Genomic DNA, 10913 nt, shown 5'->3' with positions numbered 1-10913 from the left:
GTGTGTGCCCGGCGCCGGCGTGTGCGGCGCCCTGCTTGTGTGGCCATCCGGGTGTGTGCCGGGTGTCGAGCCGAGGTGCTGTGTCCGGCCGTGCGTGTGTGTCCCCCCGGGTGGCTGCCCCTTCGGCTGTGTGTCTGGGGGGCTGTCGCGCGCCCAACGGAGGGGCTGTGTGCAGGTGTGTGTGCGTGGGTTGTGTGCCCAGGTGTGGGTTCTCCCCCCTCCCCCCGCCCCGCGTGAGTGTGTTCGCGCGGTTAGCTGCGTTGGGTGTTTGTGTCCGGATTGGATGTCCATCCCAGGGTCTGTGTAGCCGGGTGTGCCCGCTCGGGTGTCCATTTGTGTGTGTGTATGTGTGTGTGTCTGCGGGTTGTATGTCTCCAAGGGTGTGTATCTGTGCGTCCATGTCAGGTTCCCGGCGGGAGGAGGGGGGGGCCTGGGGCTCAGCGCCTTGTGGGGCTTCTGTGTGGGTTTGGGGGAGGGGAGTTTGCCGCTCCCTCGGTCCATGTCAACTGTGGGGGGGTGGTCCTCGGCGGTCCTTGGGGGAGACGGCCATGTCTTCCCCTTCCTAGGTGGCTGGGTGGGGGGGATGGGCAGCCGGTAGGTGGACAGATGGAGGGATGAGAGGCCGAGGGGTGGACAGATGGGCCCGAGGGAGGGACGCAGACCCGGCCCTCTCCCACCCATCCCACCCCAGTCCCCTGCCGGCCAGATCTCTGCAGATGAGGCCGGAGGTGCCCACATCCAGATGGCCAGGCTGGGGGACCTATGCTGGGAGGATTGCCTCTGACCAGGTGCTCTTCAGCTCAGGCCCCCAACCCTCTGAACTCTGACCTGGCTGGGGAAGGGGGTGCGCTGGGAGGGAGGGGTGTTAGGATTTCCCTGGCCTAGGAAGTAGGTGGGGCGGGGGTGCCTCAGGGGTGGGAGGGATGTGTGTCCAGACTGTGTGTGAGTGCGATTCTCTGCCTATCTGTTGACTCTGCCAGTGGGGTTCAATATTTTGTGTGTATTTGTTAAGTGTGTAAATCCCTCATAGGGCAGTTATGTGAGCATGTGCCTGTTATGAGTGAACATCTCTGAGTGTCTGTGCAAAGGTGGATCTTTTTTGTACCTATGTGCTTGTTTGAGTGTGTATCAGCCTCGTCAGTGTCTGTTCCCGTTATGGTTCTGTGCATGTGTGTGAGGTGTGTACAGGCTAGTGTGTGCATTTGTGCATCTGTTGGCGTGGGAATGTACCAGCTTTGTGACCGTGCATACTGGGGGTACATGAAGTTGCATGAGTGTGTTGGGTATTTAAGAGTGTGCACCTGTGTATCTTTGTGTGAGTGAGCATCTGTTACATGTGTGTTGTTGAGTGTGCAAGGGTAGCTTTGTTATAGATGCATGCACCAGGGAACACATGGGTTTCACAGTTGTGTGTGTGCCTCTGTGTGTGAGTGAGCAAGGGAAAAGGCAATGTTGTACGTGTGGTTGTGTGCAGGTGTGTCCACCTCGAGGATCTGTGTCTGTACTCTGAGTCCATTTGCGCATTTGTGTTGGTATCTGAAGAGTGGGGTTGTGTATGTTCAAATACGTACATGCAGGATGATATGTGTACATGTGCCTGTGTCCTTGACATAGGTTGACCCCACTTATGAGCCCAGTGAGATGGGGGCCCGTGTGGCAAGACCTGTGGTATGCTTGGATCCATGGACACAAGCGTGTCCACATCCTGGACCAAGAGCCTCCAGAGGGCGGGGGCACATAGATCATGCTACTCTGTCCATAGGAATTCAGATACAGAGTCATGGGTTGTGGGCCCGTGTGGGTTTTGGCATGTCCACATGTGCTGGGGTGACCGTGGTCTGATGGCGAAGATGGGAACTTCTGATCCTCCCCCAGCTCCTGCTACTGTCCAGGTCTTTGAAGTTGGGGGACTGGGATGTGGATTCTGGAAGGAGGAGGCTGGGAGCCTAGCATCCTGAGTTTGAAGGAGACAGAGAGCTGAGGGACCAGACTCCTGGATCTTGGGAAAGGAGGAAACTGAGACCTGAACTGTTGGGTCTAAGGGAGGGGGAGTGTGGGGATCTCAGTCTCTTGAGCCCCCAGAGGACAAAGGACTAAAGTCCTAGACTCTTGGGATTTGGAGGGTGAACAGTCTGGGGCTCAGACTCCTTGATTTCCAGAGGTGACTTCCTGGGTCCACCTGAGACCCTGTAGAACCTACAGCCGGAGGGCTGAGAGAGTGATCACGGCAGGGGCTTCCTGGGCTGAGGTGGTCTCTGAGGAGGGTCTCGGGAGAGGAGCCAGAAGAATACTAACCGTGTGCTTTTGTTCCTTTGCAGGTACTGGCCCAGGCCCTGACTGCCTGAAGAGAGGTGAGTGGGGTCCCTCCGGCTGGGGATAGAGATGTGAAGTGATTGGGTTTACTCTGAGAGAGCCAGAGGCTTGGAGTGATGCCTTGTATGAATTTTAGTGGCAAGTATGGTAGTGTCCTGAGGGCCAGGTGCCCTCCAGGCTGGGGTTGGTGACAAGATCAGGAATGTCTTGTTTGGGTAAGAGCTTCATAGAACGATGGTGTGGTAGGTGGGCTCTCAGGCCTGGAGGTAGCCCCTTTTAGGCTGAGTAAAGTGGTCAGAAAAGGAGGCAAGAGTTTCCTGACATGAAATGACCCTGCATTTGGATGGTGGCGTGGATATGGTTTACCATTTTGTGTGTGTATGTGCATGTATGTGGGGACATCTCCTGATAATCAGACCTACTGGTGGCTGAGAGAGAGCCAGAGCAAATGATCATTTAACGCTAACAGCAGCTAATATTTATATAGTGTTTACTCCATCAGCAACTACTCTAAGCATGTTACGGCAGATTATCTCATTTAATCCTCACAATAATCTTATGCTATCATCCCCATTTGACAGATGAACACACTGAGGCCCAAAGAAAGGAAGTCACATGGCAGGAATTTGGGTGTGAACCTGGGCAGTTGTGGGCCAGATTCTGTCCCTCAATGCCATGCTGCCTCTCAATAAATGTTAGCTGTTTTCATTATTAGTATTACATTGTTTCAACTTGAGTCCCACCCTGGCTGTGGGCCTTCTGGTTTCATAGATAGTGGTTCTGAGCCCCAGAGAGCTTACAGCCACGCAGGTGCAGAGCTGCGTCTCCTACTTCAGGAGCACCACCTCCCAGGCCAGGATTTTCTGTTGGAGGTAGAGCCGTGTCCAGAGGGAGTGCACAACAATTAGTGGGGCGGGGGGAGGGGGGGCGTCGCTCAGAGATGAAGCGATGCTCTGACTTTGCCTCTTTTTCTTTTTGCAGCCCCGTCACTGTCTTCTTCAGTCTCTTTCTTCTGGTCTTCGTCTGTGTAACACTCTTGTTTCCTCTTCTTGTCTCTCCCTCTCTCCATCTCAGTGTCTCAGTCTCTCTTTTCTGTGTGGGTCTCCTCCACTCAATTTTTCTCTCTTTGCCTCCGACTTGCTCCCTGTCTCTTCACCTGTCTTTCAGATTCTTTCTCTTGTTGTCTCTTTGTCTCTCTCTTTCTCTGTTGCTCTCCGAATCTGTCTCTGTGTCCACAGTCCCCCTTTGCCCGTGGGCTGAAGGATCAGGGCCACATGAGGCCACAGCCCCCAAACTGCAGATTCCTGGGAGGTGGGCCATCAGGGACTGGGGCATGGGGTGGGGTGAAAACAGTGTCAGGGACACCCCCTTCCCATCCTTTCCTCTTCACCCCCCACCCACCCCGTGTTGTGATGGGAGCTGGCATGTCGTGGGCTGCAGCTGCCGCAGGGGGAATCCCAGCCGGAAGGTTTTGCCTGGAGCAGAGGCACAGCCTGACTGTATGTGTGTGTGTGTGTGTGTGTGTGTGTGTGTGTGTGTGTGTGTGTATGTGTGTGTAGGCATGTATAGGACCTTGTGTTGTGCCTATTAATGTGAGCATGAAAGTCTGCCCCCTGCTTGGGCCCTCAGCAGAGGCCAGAAGGAAACCGGGCTCAGAGAAGGACTTCCCAAGACTGAGCAGGGACACTGCTGTTTTCTCAGCCCCTCCCACCTTCAGTACAATCCCCCATCCCCACTGCCAAAGGTGTGGGGGGTGTGTTACCCTTAATACTTATTGAATATGTACTGTGTGCCTGGCCCTATGCTCCGTGACCCCTATGAATGAGCTCTATGAACTCTTGCAACAATCCAATGGCGACAGTACAATTTTCAGACCACTTTACAAATCAGGAAATTATGGCCTAGTTCGGGAAAATCATTGGTTTGGGGTCACAGAGTTAGTAAGTCAGGGGAGCCAGGACTTGAACCCGAGTCTATTTGATTTCAAAGCCCTTGCTCTTAATAATAGCCCACATTTATATGTATGGCACCTACAAGACACTCAATGATGATGATAATAATAGTTATACACTAACATGTATTGAACACATTTTATGTGCCAGCCACTGTTCTGAGTATACCATGCTCATTAATCCAGTTCATCCTCACAGAGGTAAGGCCTGTTTTTGTCTCCATTTTACAGATGAAGAAACCGAGATTCAGAGAGGTTCAGACACTTGTCCAAGATCACACAGCTAGTAAGTGTCAGAGCTGGGATTTGAACCCAGGGAGTATGGCTTTGAAATTCATGACTTTAAACCCTAGTCAGCAGTGATTTTTCAAAATATTTAGTGGGTACTAGAAGGTGCAGGCCAGGCCAGATGTCATCCCTCTGGTTGAGAGGTCATGAGAGGTCTGGGAGCTCCTGGAAGAGGGGCAGAAGTGGGGGTTAGACACTCAGAGGTGGGGCAGTGGTAATTTACCAAGCAGCATGGAAGTGATGTGATCTGTTCATGAGGGCATGCCAGTTGATGGTCAGTCCTGTTACTGTCCTAGAGGACCCCATTGTCAGGAAGGGACAGATGTGGGTCAGGCTCCGAGCGGGACATCCCAGGGTGGCCGGGCAGGTGGTCAAGCCCTACGCCTGGCTGACCCTTCTCCTTCCTTGCAGATCTCACCTCCCGCTCCTCCTGCCTCCCCCCTGCACCATGGCTCCGGGCCCCTTCTCCTCAGCGCTCCTCTCGCTGCCGCCTACTGCCCTGCCCTTTCTGCTGCTCCTCTGGGCAGGGGCATCACGGGGCCAGCCCTGCCCTGGCCGTTGCATCTGCCAGAACGTGGCGCCCACGCTGACCATGCTGTGCGCCAAGACCGGCTTGCTCTTCGTGCCGCCGGCTATCGACCGGCGCGTGGTGGAGCTGCGGCTCACCGACAACTTTATCGCAGCCATCCGCCGCCGAGACTTCGCCAACATGACCAGCCTGGTACACCTCACCCTCTCCCGGAACACCATTGGCCAGGTGGCGGCCGGCGCCTTTGCGGACCTGCGTGCCCTCCGCGCCCTGCACCTCGATAGCAACCGGCTGGCGGAGGTCCGAGGCGACCAGCTCCGGGGTTTGGGCAACCTCCGCCACCTGATCCTGGGCAACAACCAGATCCGTCGGGTGGAGTCGGCTGCTTTCGACGCCTTCCTGTCCACCGTGGAGGACCTGGATCTGTCCTACAACAACCTGGAGGCCCTGCCCTGGGAGGCCGTGGGCCAGATGGTGAACCTGAACACCCTCACGCTGGACCACAACCTCATCGATCACATCGCCGAAGGGACCTTTGTGCAGCTTCACAAACTGGTTCGCCTGGACATGACCTCCAACCGCCTGCATAAACTGCCCCCTGATGGGCTCTTCCTGAGGTCCCAAGGTCCGGGACCCAAGCCGCCCACGCCGCTCACGGTCAGCTTCGGCGGCAACCCCCTGCACTGCAACTGTGAGCTGCTGTGGGTGCGGCGGCTGACCAGGGAGGACGACCTGGAGACGTGTGCCACGCCGGAGCACCTCACCGACCGCTACTTCTGGTCTATCCCCGAGGAGGAGTTTCTGTGTGAGCCTCCGCTGATCACGCGGCAGGCGGGCGGCCGGGCCCTGGTGGTGGAGGGCCAGGCTGTCAGCCTGCGGTGCCGCGCCGTGGGGGACCCTGAGCCCGTGGTGCACTGGGTGGCACCCGACGGGCGCCTGCTGGGGAACTCGAGCCGGACCCGGGTCCGGGGGGATGGGACCCTGGATGTAACCATCACCACCTTGCGGGACAGCGGCACCTTCACTTGCATCGCCTCTAACGCCGCCGGGGAAGCCACCGCACCCGTGGAGGTGTGCGTGGTGCCTCTGCCTCTGATGGCGCCCCCACCTGCTGCCCCGCCACCTCTCACGGAGCCTGGCTCCTCGGACATCGCCACGCCTGGCCGACCTGGAGCCAATGAGTCGGTGGCTGAGCGCCGGCTTGTGGCGGCAGAGCTCACTTCCAGCTCTGTGCTCATCCGCTGGCCGGCCCAGAGGCCCGTGCCTGGCATCCGCATGTACCAGGTGCAGTACAACAGCTCCGCAGACGACTCCCTTGTCTACAGGTGGGTGTTAGAGTCCCTGGACCTCCTCCTGCCTCAGGGGCCCTCCCTCCGCCTCCCTAGGCCTTCTTGCTCAGCTGGGGTTCTAGATGGGCTTGTAGAGTGGTCTCTGGCTCCCATTTGCCCTATTTCCTTCTCTTTCTATTTCTTTTCTTTGTTTTTCACACATCTTGCAAATCCTCCTGGAGCACCCACATGAGCCATTTATCACCATGAATGCACCCAGCATGGTCCCTGCTCTCATGGGGCCCAGGGTCTACATCACTGCTCACCAAAAGGTGTTTGATCATCTACCTTGTCAGTTAGACATTCTTAGAGCAGGAAATATACTCACACATATATAGTTACAGTTGCATTTATATTTAGAAATCACATACAAGGCTACTGTATCAATACATTGGGTACAATATAGAAACAGAAAAGTCTGTAAGTTGCCCTGGCGTGGACAGATCCCTGTGGTGTAGACCAACGTTAAAGAGGTACTTTTCCCCCATCATCTCTGATTTTCTCTTGCTCTCACTTCTGTCTGTCTGTACCTTGTCTCCCTCCTGCTCTCATGAGGAACTAAGCCCCTACTATGTGCCAGACCCTCAGCTGGGCAGGAGAGATACAAGGAGACCAAGAGCCAAGCCCTGCCCTAGGGAGCTCACAGCCCAGAGGAAGGAGGCAGAGAGTATATGATGAATTTCAGTCTTGGCTTTGCCTTGTCTCTCCATCTCGGTAGTGTGGCTCACAGCAATCGGCCTGGCACACAGTGGGCGTTTGCTCGGTGGCTGTGGGCTCTATGCACATCTCTGCTTTGTCCTGGCTCTGCCTCCCTTAGGCACATTGCAGAGTGCTTGCTGAATGTTTCATCCTTTGTATGACATACCTTGGATGCTCCAGAGGGGGTGGAACCATTTCCCCACCTGTGGGCAGCTCCTGATCCTGTGGGTGCTTAGACCCACACCAAGAAGCCTGCCTCTTGGCTTCCATCTTCACCTCACCCAGTGTTCTCTTGGCCATGGTCCTGGCACACAGTAGGCACTTTTCTGTCATTGGTTGAATGAGGTGATGCCTTCCCTTTCTCTTGTCTTTGTCATGCTCATTTTCTTTTCGTTTTGAATTTGGTCACCAAACACTGAATAAATGCCTACTGTGTGCCAGTTCCATGCTGGGCCCTGGGCCTACTGAGATGGATAAGACACTGGCCCAGTCTTAAAAACGTTAGGGCAAACAAATGGACCAAACAAAAACTTTTATAAGGTACTGCCAAAGGATACTACTCCATTTGACCTTCCCAACTTCACTGTGAGACAGCTATGATTCCCCCTCCCATTTTATAGACAGGAAAACTGAGGCTCAGGGGGAGAAGTCACTTGTTCAAGGTCACACAGAAAGAGATAGAACCAAGATTCCAGCTCTTACTGTTCTAACTCCCAATTCTGCCCTTTTTACATCGAACACTTGTTTATCAGGTGACTGCTGTTTGCCAGGCAGAGATTAGGGGAGAGGGATAATAGATTTGTGTAAACAGCTCCTGGTTTCTGTGATTCTCCATCTCTCTTTTTTCCTCCTCTCTCTAACCCATGGTCACTACATGGTGGGATAGAGGGAGGTTCATGGGCCCCCAGACCCAGCATTTCTGCAGATGTTGATGGCCCTCTGTCTCCAATGGGGCAACAGACCCTAGGACTCTTCCCTTCCCCTCAGGGCTACATAGTCCCAGTCCTCTGTCCCTCATTGCAAGCACCAGTGCTACAGCACTGCAGGGGTTAACTCCCTCACTGCTGCCATGGGAGGAGGTGACAACCAACCAGAAGCCTGCTCTGCAGCTTGCTTGAGCCTTACAGCCAATTAGAGACACATGGCCTCAAGCTTTCTTAAGGAGCCAGCCTCTGTCCTTGAAAAGGGGGGAGTCCCTAGCAACTGGTTATTTTAGGGGAAGGAGCAAAAGGAGCCCAAGACTCTTTGAGAGGGAAGATGAGAGGAAGAGGAAGACTTACAGCCAGGGGCCCAAGGTTGGATGGAGTTGGTGGTGGGGCAGTGGTCTGGGAAATGGCAGGCAGGGAGAGAGTCGGAGAGGTGGTGGGCCCCTGACGTGTAGTCTTTTGGGGGGAGGATGGCTCTTGGTGATGGCGGAAACTTCTGGAGGTGGAGGAACTGAGGTGGGTTTCAGGACCAGAAGGTGGTGTGGCTGGAGGGAAGGTGATGCTTCTGAGAGGTAAGAGGCCTGAGGAGGTGGGGGCATGGCCTTTAGAGGAGGTGGTGCTCCCGCAGCATGGCCCCCACGCAGATGAAGAGGCGGTTCATGTCTCTGATGACCCACTAAGAGCTTTGTGGGAGAGGAGAGCCTGTGAGATTGAGTGCATGCAAATCTGTGTGGGTGTGGCAGTCCCAGCTTAGCCAACATTGAACATGGAAGGGATGTGCCCAACAGAAGAGTGGCAAGACCCAGGGGGAATGATTCTTATAGATGGGGAGGAAAGCAACTGGTAGGAGAGTGTGAGCCACAGCAAAGCCAGCATCGTGTGGGATGCCAATTGTTAATGAAATTATTAAGTGCCAGGCTTTGGGGATGTTAACTCATCATACTTCACACCATCTCTATGGGGTAGGAATTCTTAATAACCTCAGTGGGGGAAATGAGACACAGAGAGGTTAAGAAACTTGCCTGAGGTCACAGAGCTAGCAAGCAGCAGAAGAGAAACTCAAACTCTTGGGATCGTGGCTCTCAGACTTTGTCAGCTTAACCACTTCTCTACACTGCCGCTTGTTTGAGAGCAGGGGTCCATGGCAAGAAAGGGGCATGTTTTCTTGGCTACATTTACCCCAATTATGGATGAAACTTACCTGGGGGCATGGTGTAGTGACTTCAGGTAGTATAGGGCAGGGTGTGCACATAAAGTGGTTGCCTCTGATATCTGGGTACAGTGCATGACATGCAAAGAGTGGACATGGTCCTAGGCCGGGTAGGTGAACCATCTGCCCTGAGCCATTGTGGGGTGTGGCTTGGAAGGCACTTGTCAATCAGAAGGGAAGTGGCCTTTAGCCCTGGCCCCTTGGTGGGCGGGAATATGTAGTGGAGGGGATAAGATAGATGTTGCTAGGAGAGGTGTAGGTATACTCAAGGGTAGGATATGCAGATAAGGGGGTGTGGTCTGTATCATGGTTTCCTTCGAGGGGTAGGAACATGTGGAAGAGAGGAACTAGAAGAGCATCCATTGTCCCAGTAGGAGTAAGCCTGGGAGTATGAGGTAACCTGCTAGTCCACCCCAGCGAGAGTGAGGTTTGCAGGTAACGGGGCATGGCCTGTAGCATCCATCCCCTTAAAGGGTGGGAATATGTGAGCGCTTGAATGGCATTTGTCCCAGTAGGAATGAGACACTGCTAGGGAGCAAGCCCCTTGAGAGCAGGGCATAAAAGCTGTAGCATTCCTCCCTGGGGGCCAGGATGTATAGATGAGGGGAGACGAATGGCTGAAATTTGCCGTGAAACACGGGTGGGGAGTGGGTCTGACGGTGGGGCATGCAGATAAGGGGCGTGGCCTATACCCAAGGTCCTGAGAGGGTGGGAATTTGTTGCTTGAGTGGCTGCTGTTGTCCCAGAGAGGGTGAGACACTGGTAGGGAGGCATGGATAGGTCTGCACGGGTGGTGGGGACATGCAAGTGAAGCAGCCTGGTTCAGAGTGGAGCTAACCCCGCGCTGATCCCGCCCCCTCCTGCAGGATGATCCCATCCACCAGCCAGACCTTCCTGGTGAATGATCTGGCAGCAGGCCGCGCCTACGACCTGTGCGTGCTGGCCGTCTACGACGATGGGGCCACGGCGCTGCCGGCCACCCGAGTGGTGGGCTGTGTGCAGTTTACCACCGCTGGGGATCCCGCACCCTGCCGCCCGCTGAGGGCCCATTTCTTGGGCGGCACCATGATCATCGCCATCGGGGGTGTCATTGTCGCCTCCGTCCTCGTTTTCATCGTTCTGCTCATGATCCGCTACAAGGTCTACGGCGATGGGGATGGCCGCCGAGTCAAGGGCACCTCCAGGTCGCCTCCGCGGGTCAGCCACGTGTGCTCGCAAACCAACGGCGCAGGCGCAACGCAGGCCCCACCCCCGCCGGCGCCCGACCGCTACGAGGCGCTGCGAGAGGTGGCGGCTCCCGCGGCTGCGGCGGCGGCTGTCGAGGCGAAGGCTGCGGCGGCCGACGTGGCTTCCGCGGAAACGGAGGCGGTCCTTGGACGTTCCCTGGGCGGCTCGGCCACCTCGCTGTGCCTACTGCCATCCGAGGAAACCTCCGGGGAGGAGTCCCGGGCCGCGGTGGGCCCTCGGAGGAGCCGTTCCGGGGCTCTGGGACCGTCGGCTTCACCGCCCCCTACTTTAGCTCTGGTTCCTGGGGGAGCCCCGGCCCGGCCGAGGCCTCAGCAGCGTTATTCGTTCGACGGGGACTACGGGGCGCTCTTCCAGAGCCACAGTTACCCGCGCCGCGCCCGGCGGACAAAGCGCCACCGGTCCACGCCGCACCTGGACGGGG

General features: G+C 55.9%; 1 protein-coding gene across 1 annotated transcript in view; it reads left to right on the top strand.

Annotated features, from left to right (window-relative positions):
* The first annotated feature begins 4847 nt into the window (after window positions 1-4847).
* The window catches only part of LRFN1 (leucine rich repeat and fibronectin type III domain containing 1), a 13228-nt gene continuing 7162 nt past the window's right edge, over window positions 4848-10913 (top strand). The window contains exons 1-2 of the mRNA XM_010849323.1: window positions 4848-6406; window positions 10111-10911. Of these exons, the coding sequence (XP_010847625.1) occupies window positions 4875-6406; window positions 10111-10911 (2333 nt within the window). The 5' untranslated portion in view covers window positions 4848-4874. The remainder of the gene's footprint in view (window positions 6407-10110; window positions 10912-10913) is intronic.

The sequence above is a fragment of the Bison bison genome, unplaced genomic scaffold, assembly GCF_000754665.1.
Source record: "Bison bison bison isolate TAMUID 2011002044 unplaced genomic scaffold, Bison_UMD1.0 scf7180017864280, whole genome shotgun sequence".
Classification (NCBI taxonomy): Eukaryota; Metazoa; Chordata; class Mammalia; order Artiodactyla; family Bovidae; genus Bison; species Bison bison.
The sequence above is the reverse complement of the archived record's forward strand: the minus strand, read 5'-3'. Positions and strand labels throughout refer to the sequence as shown.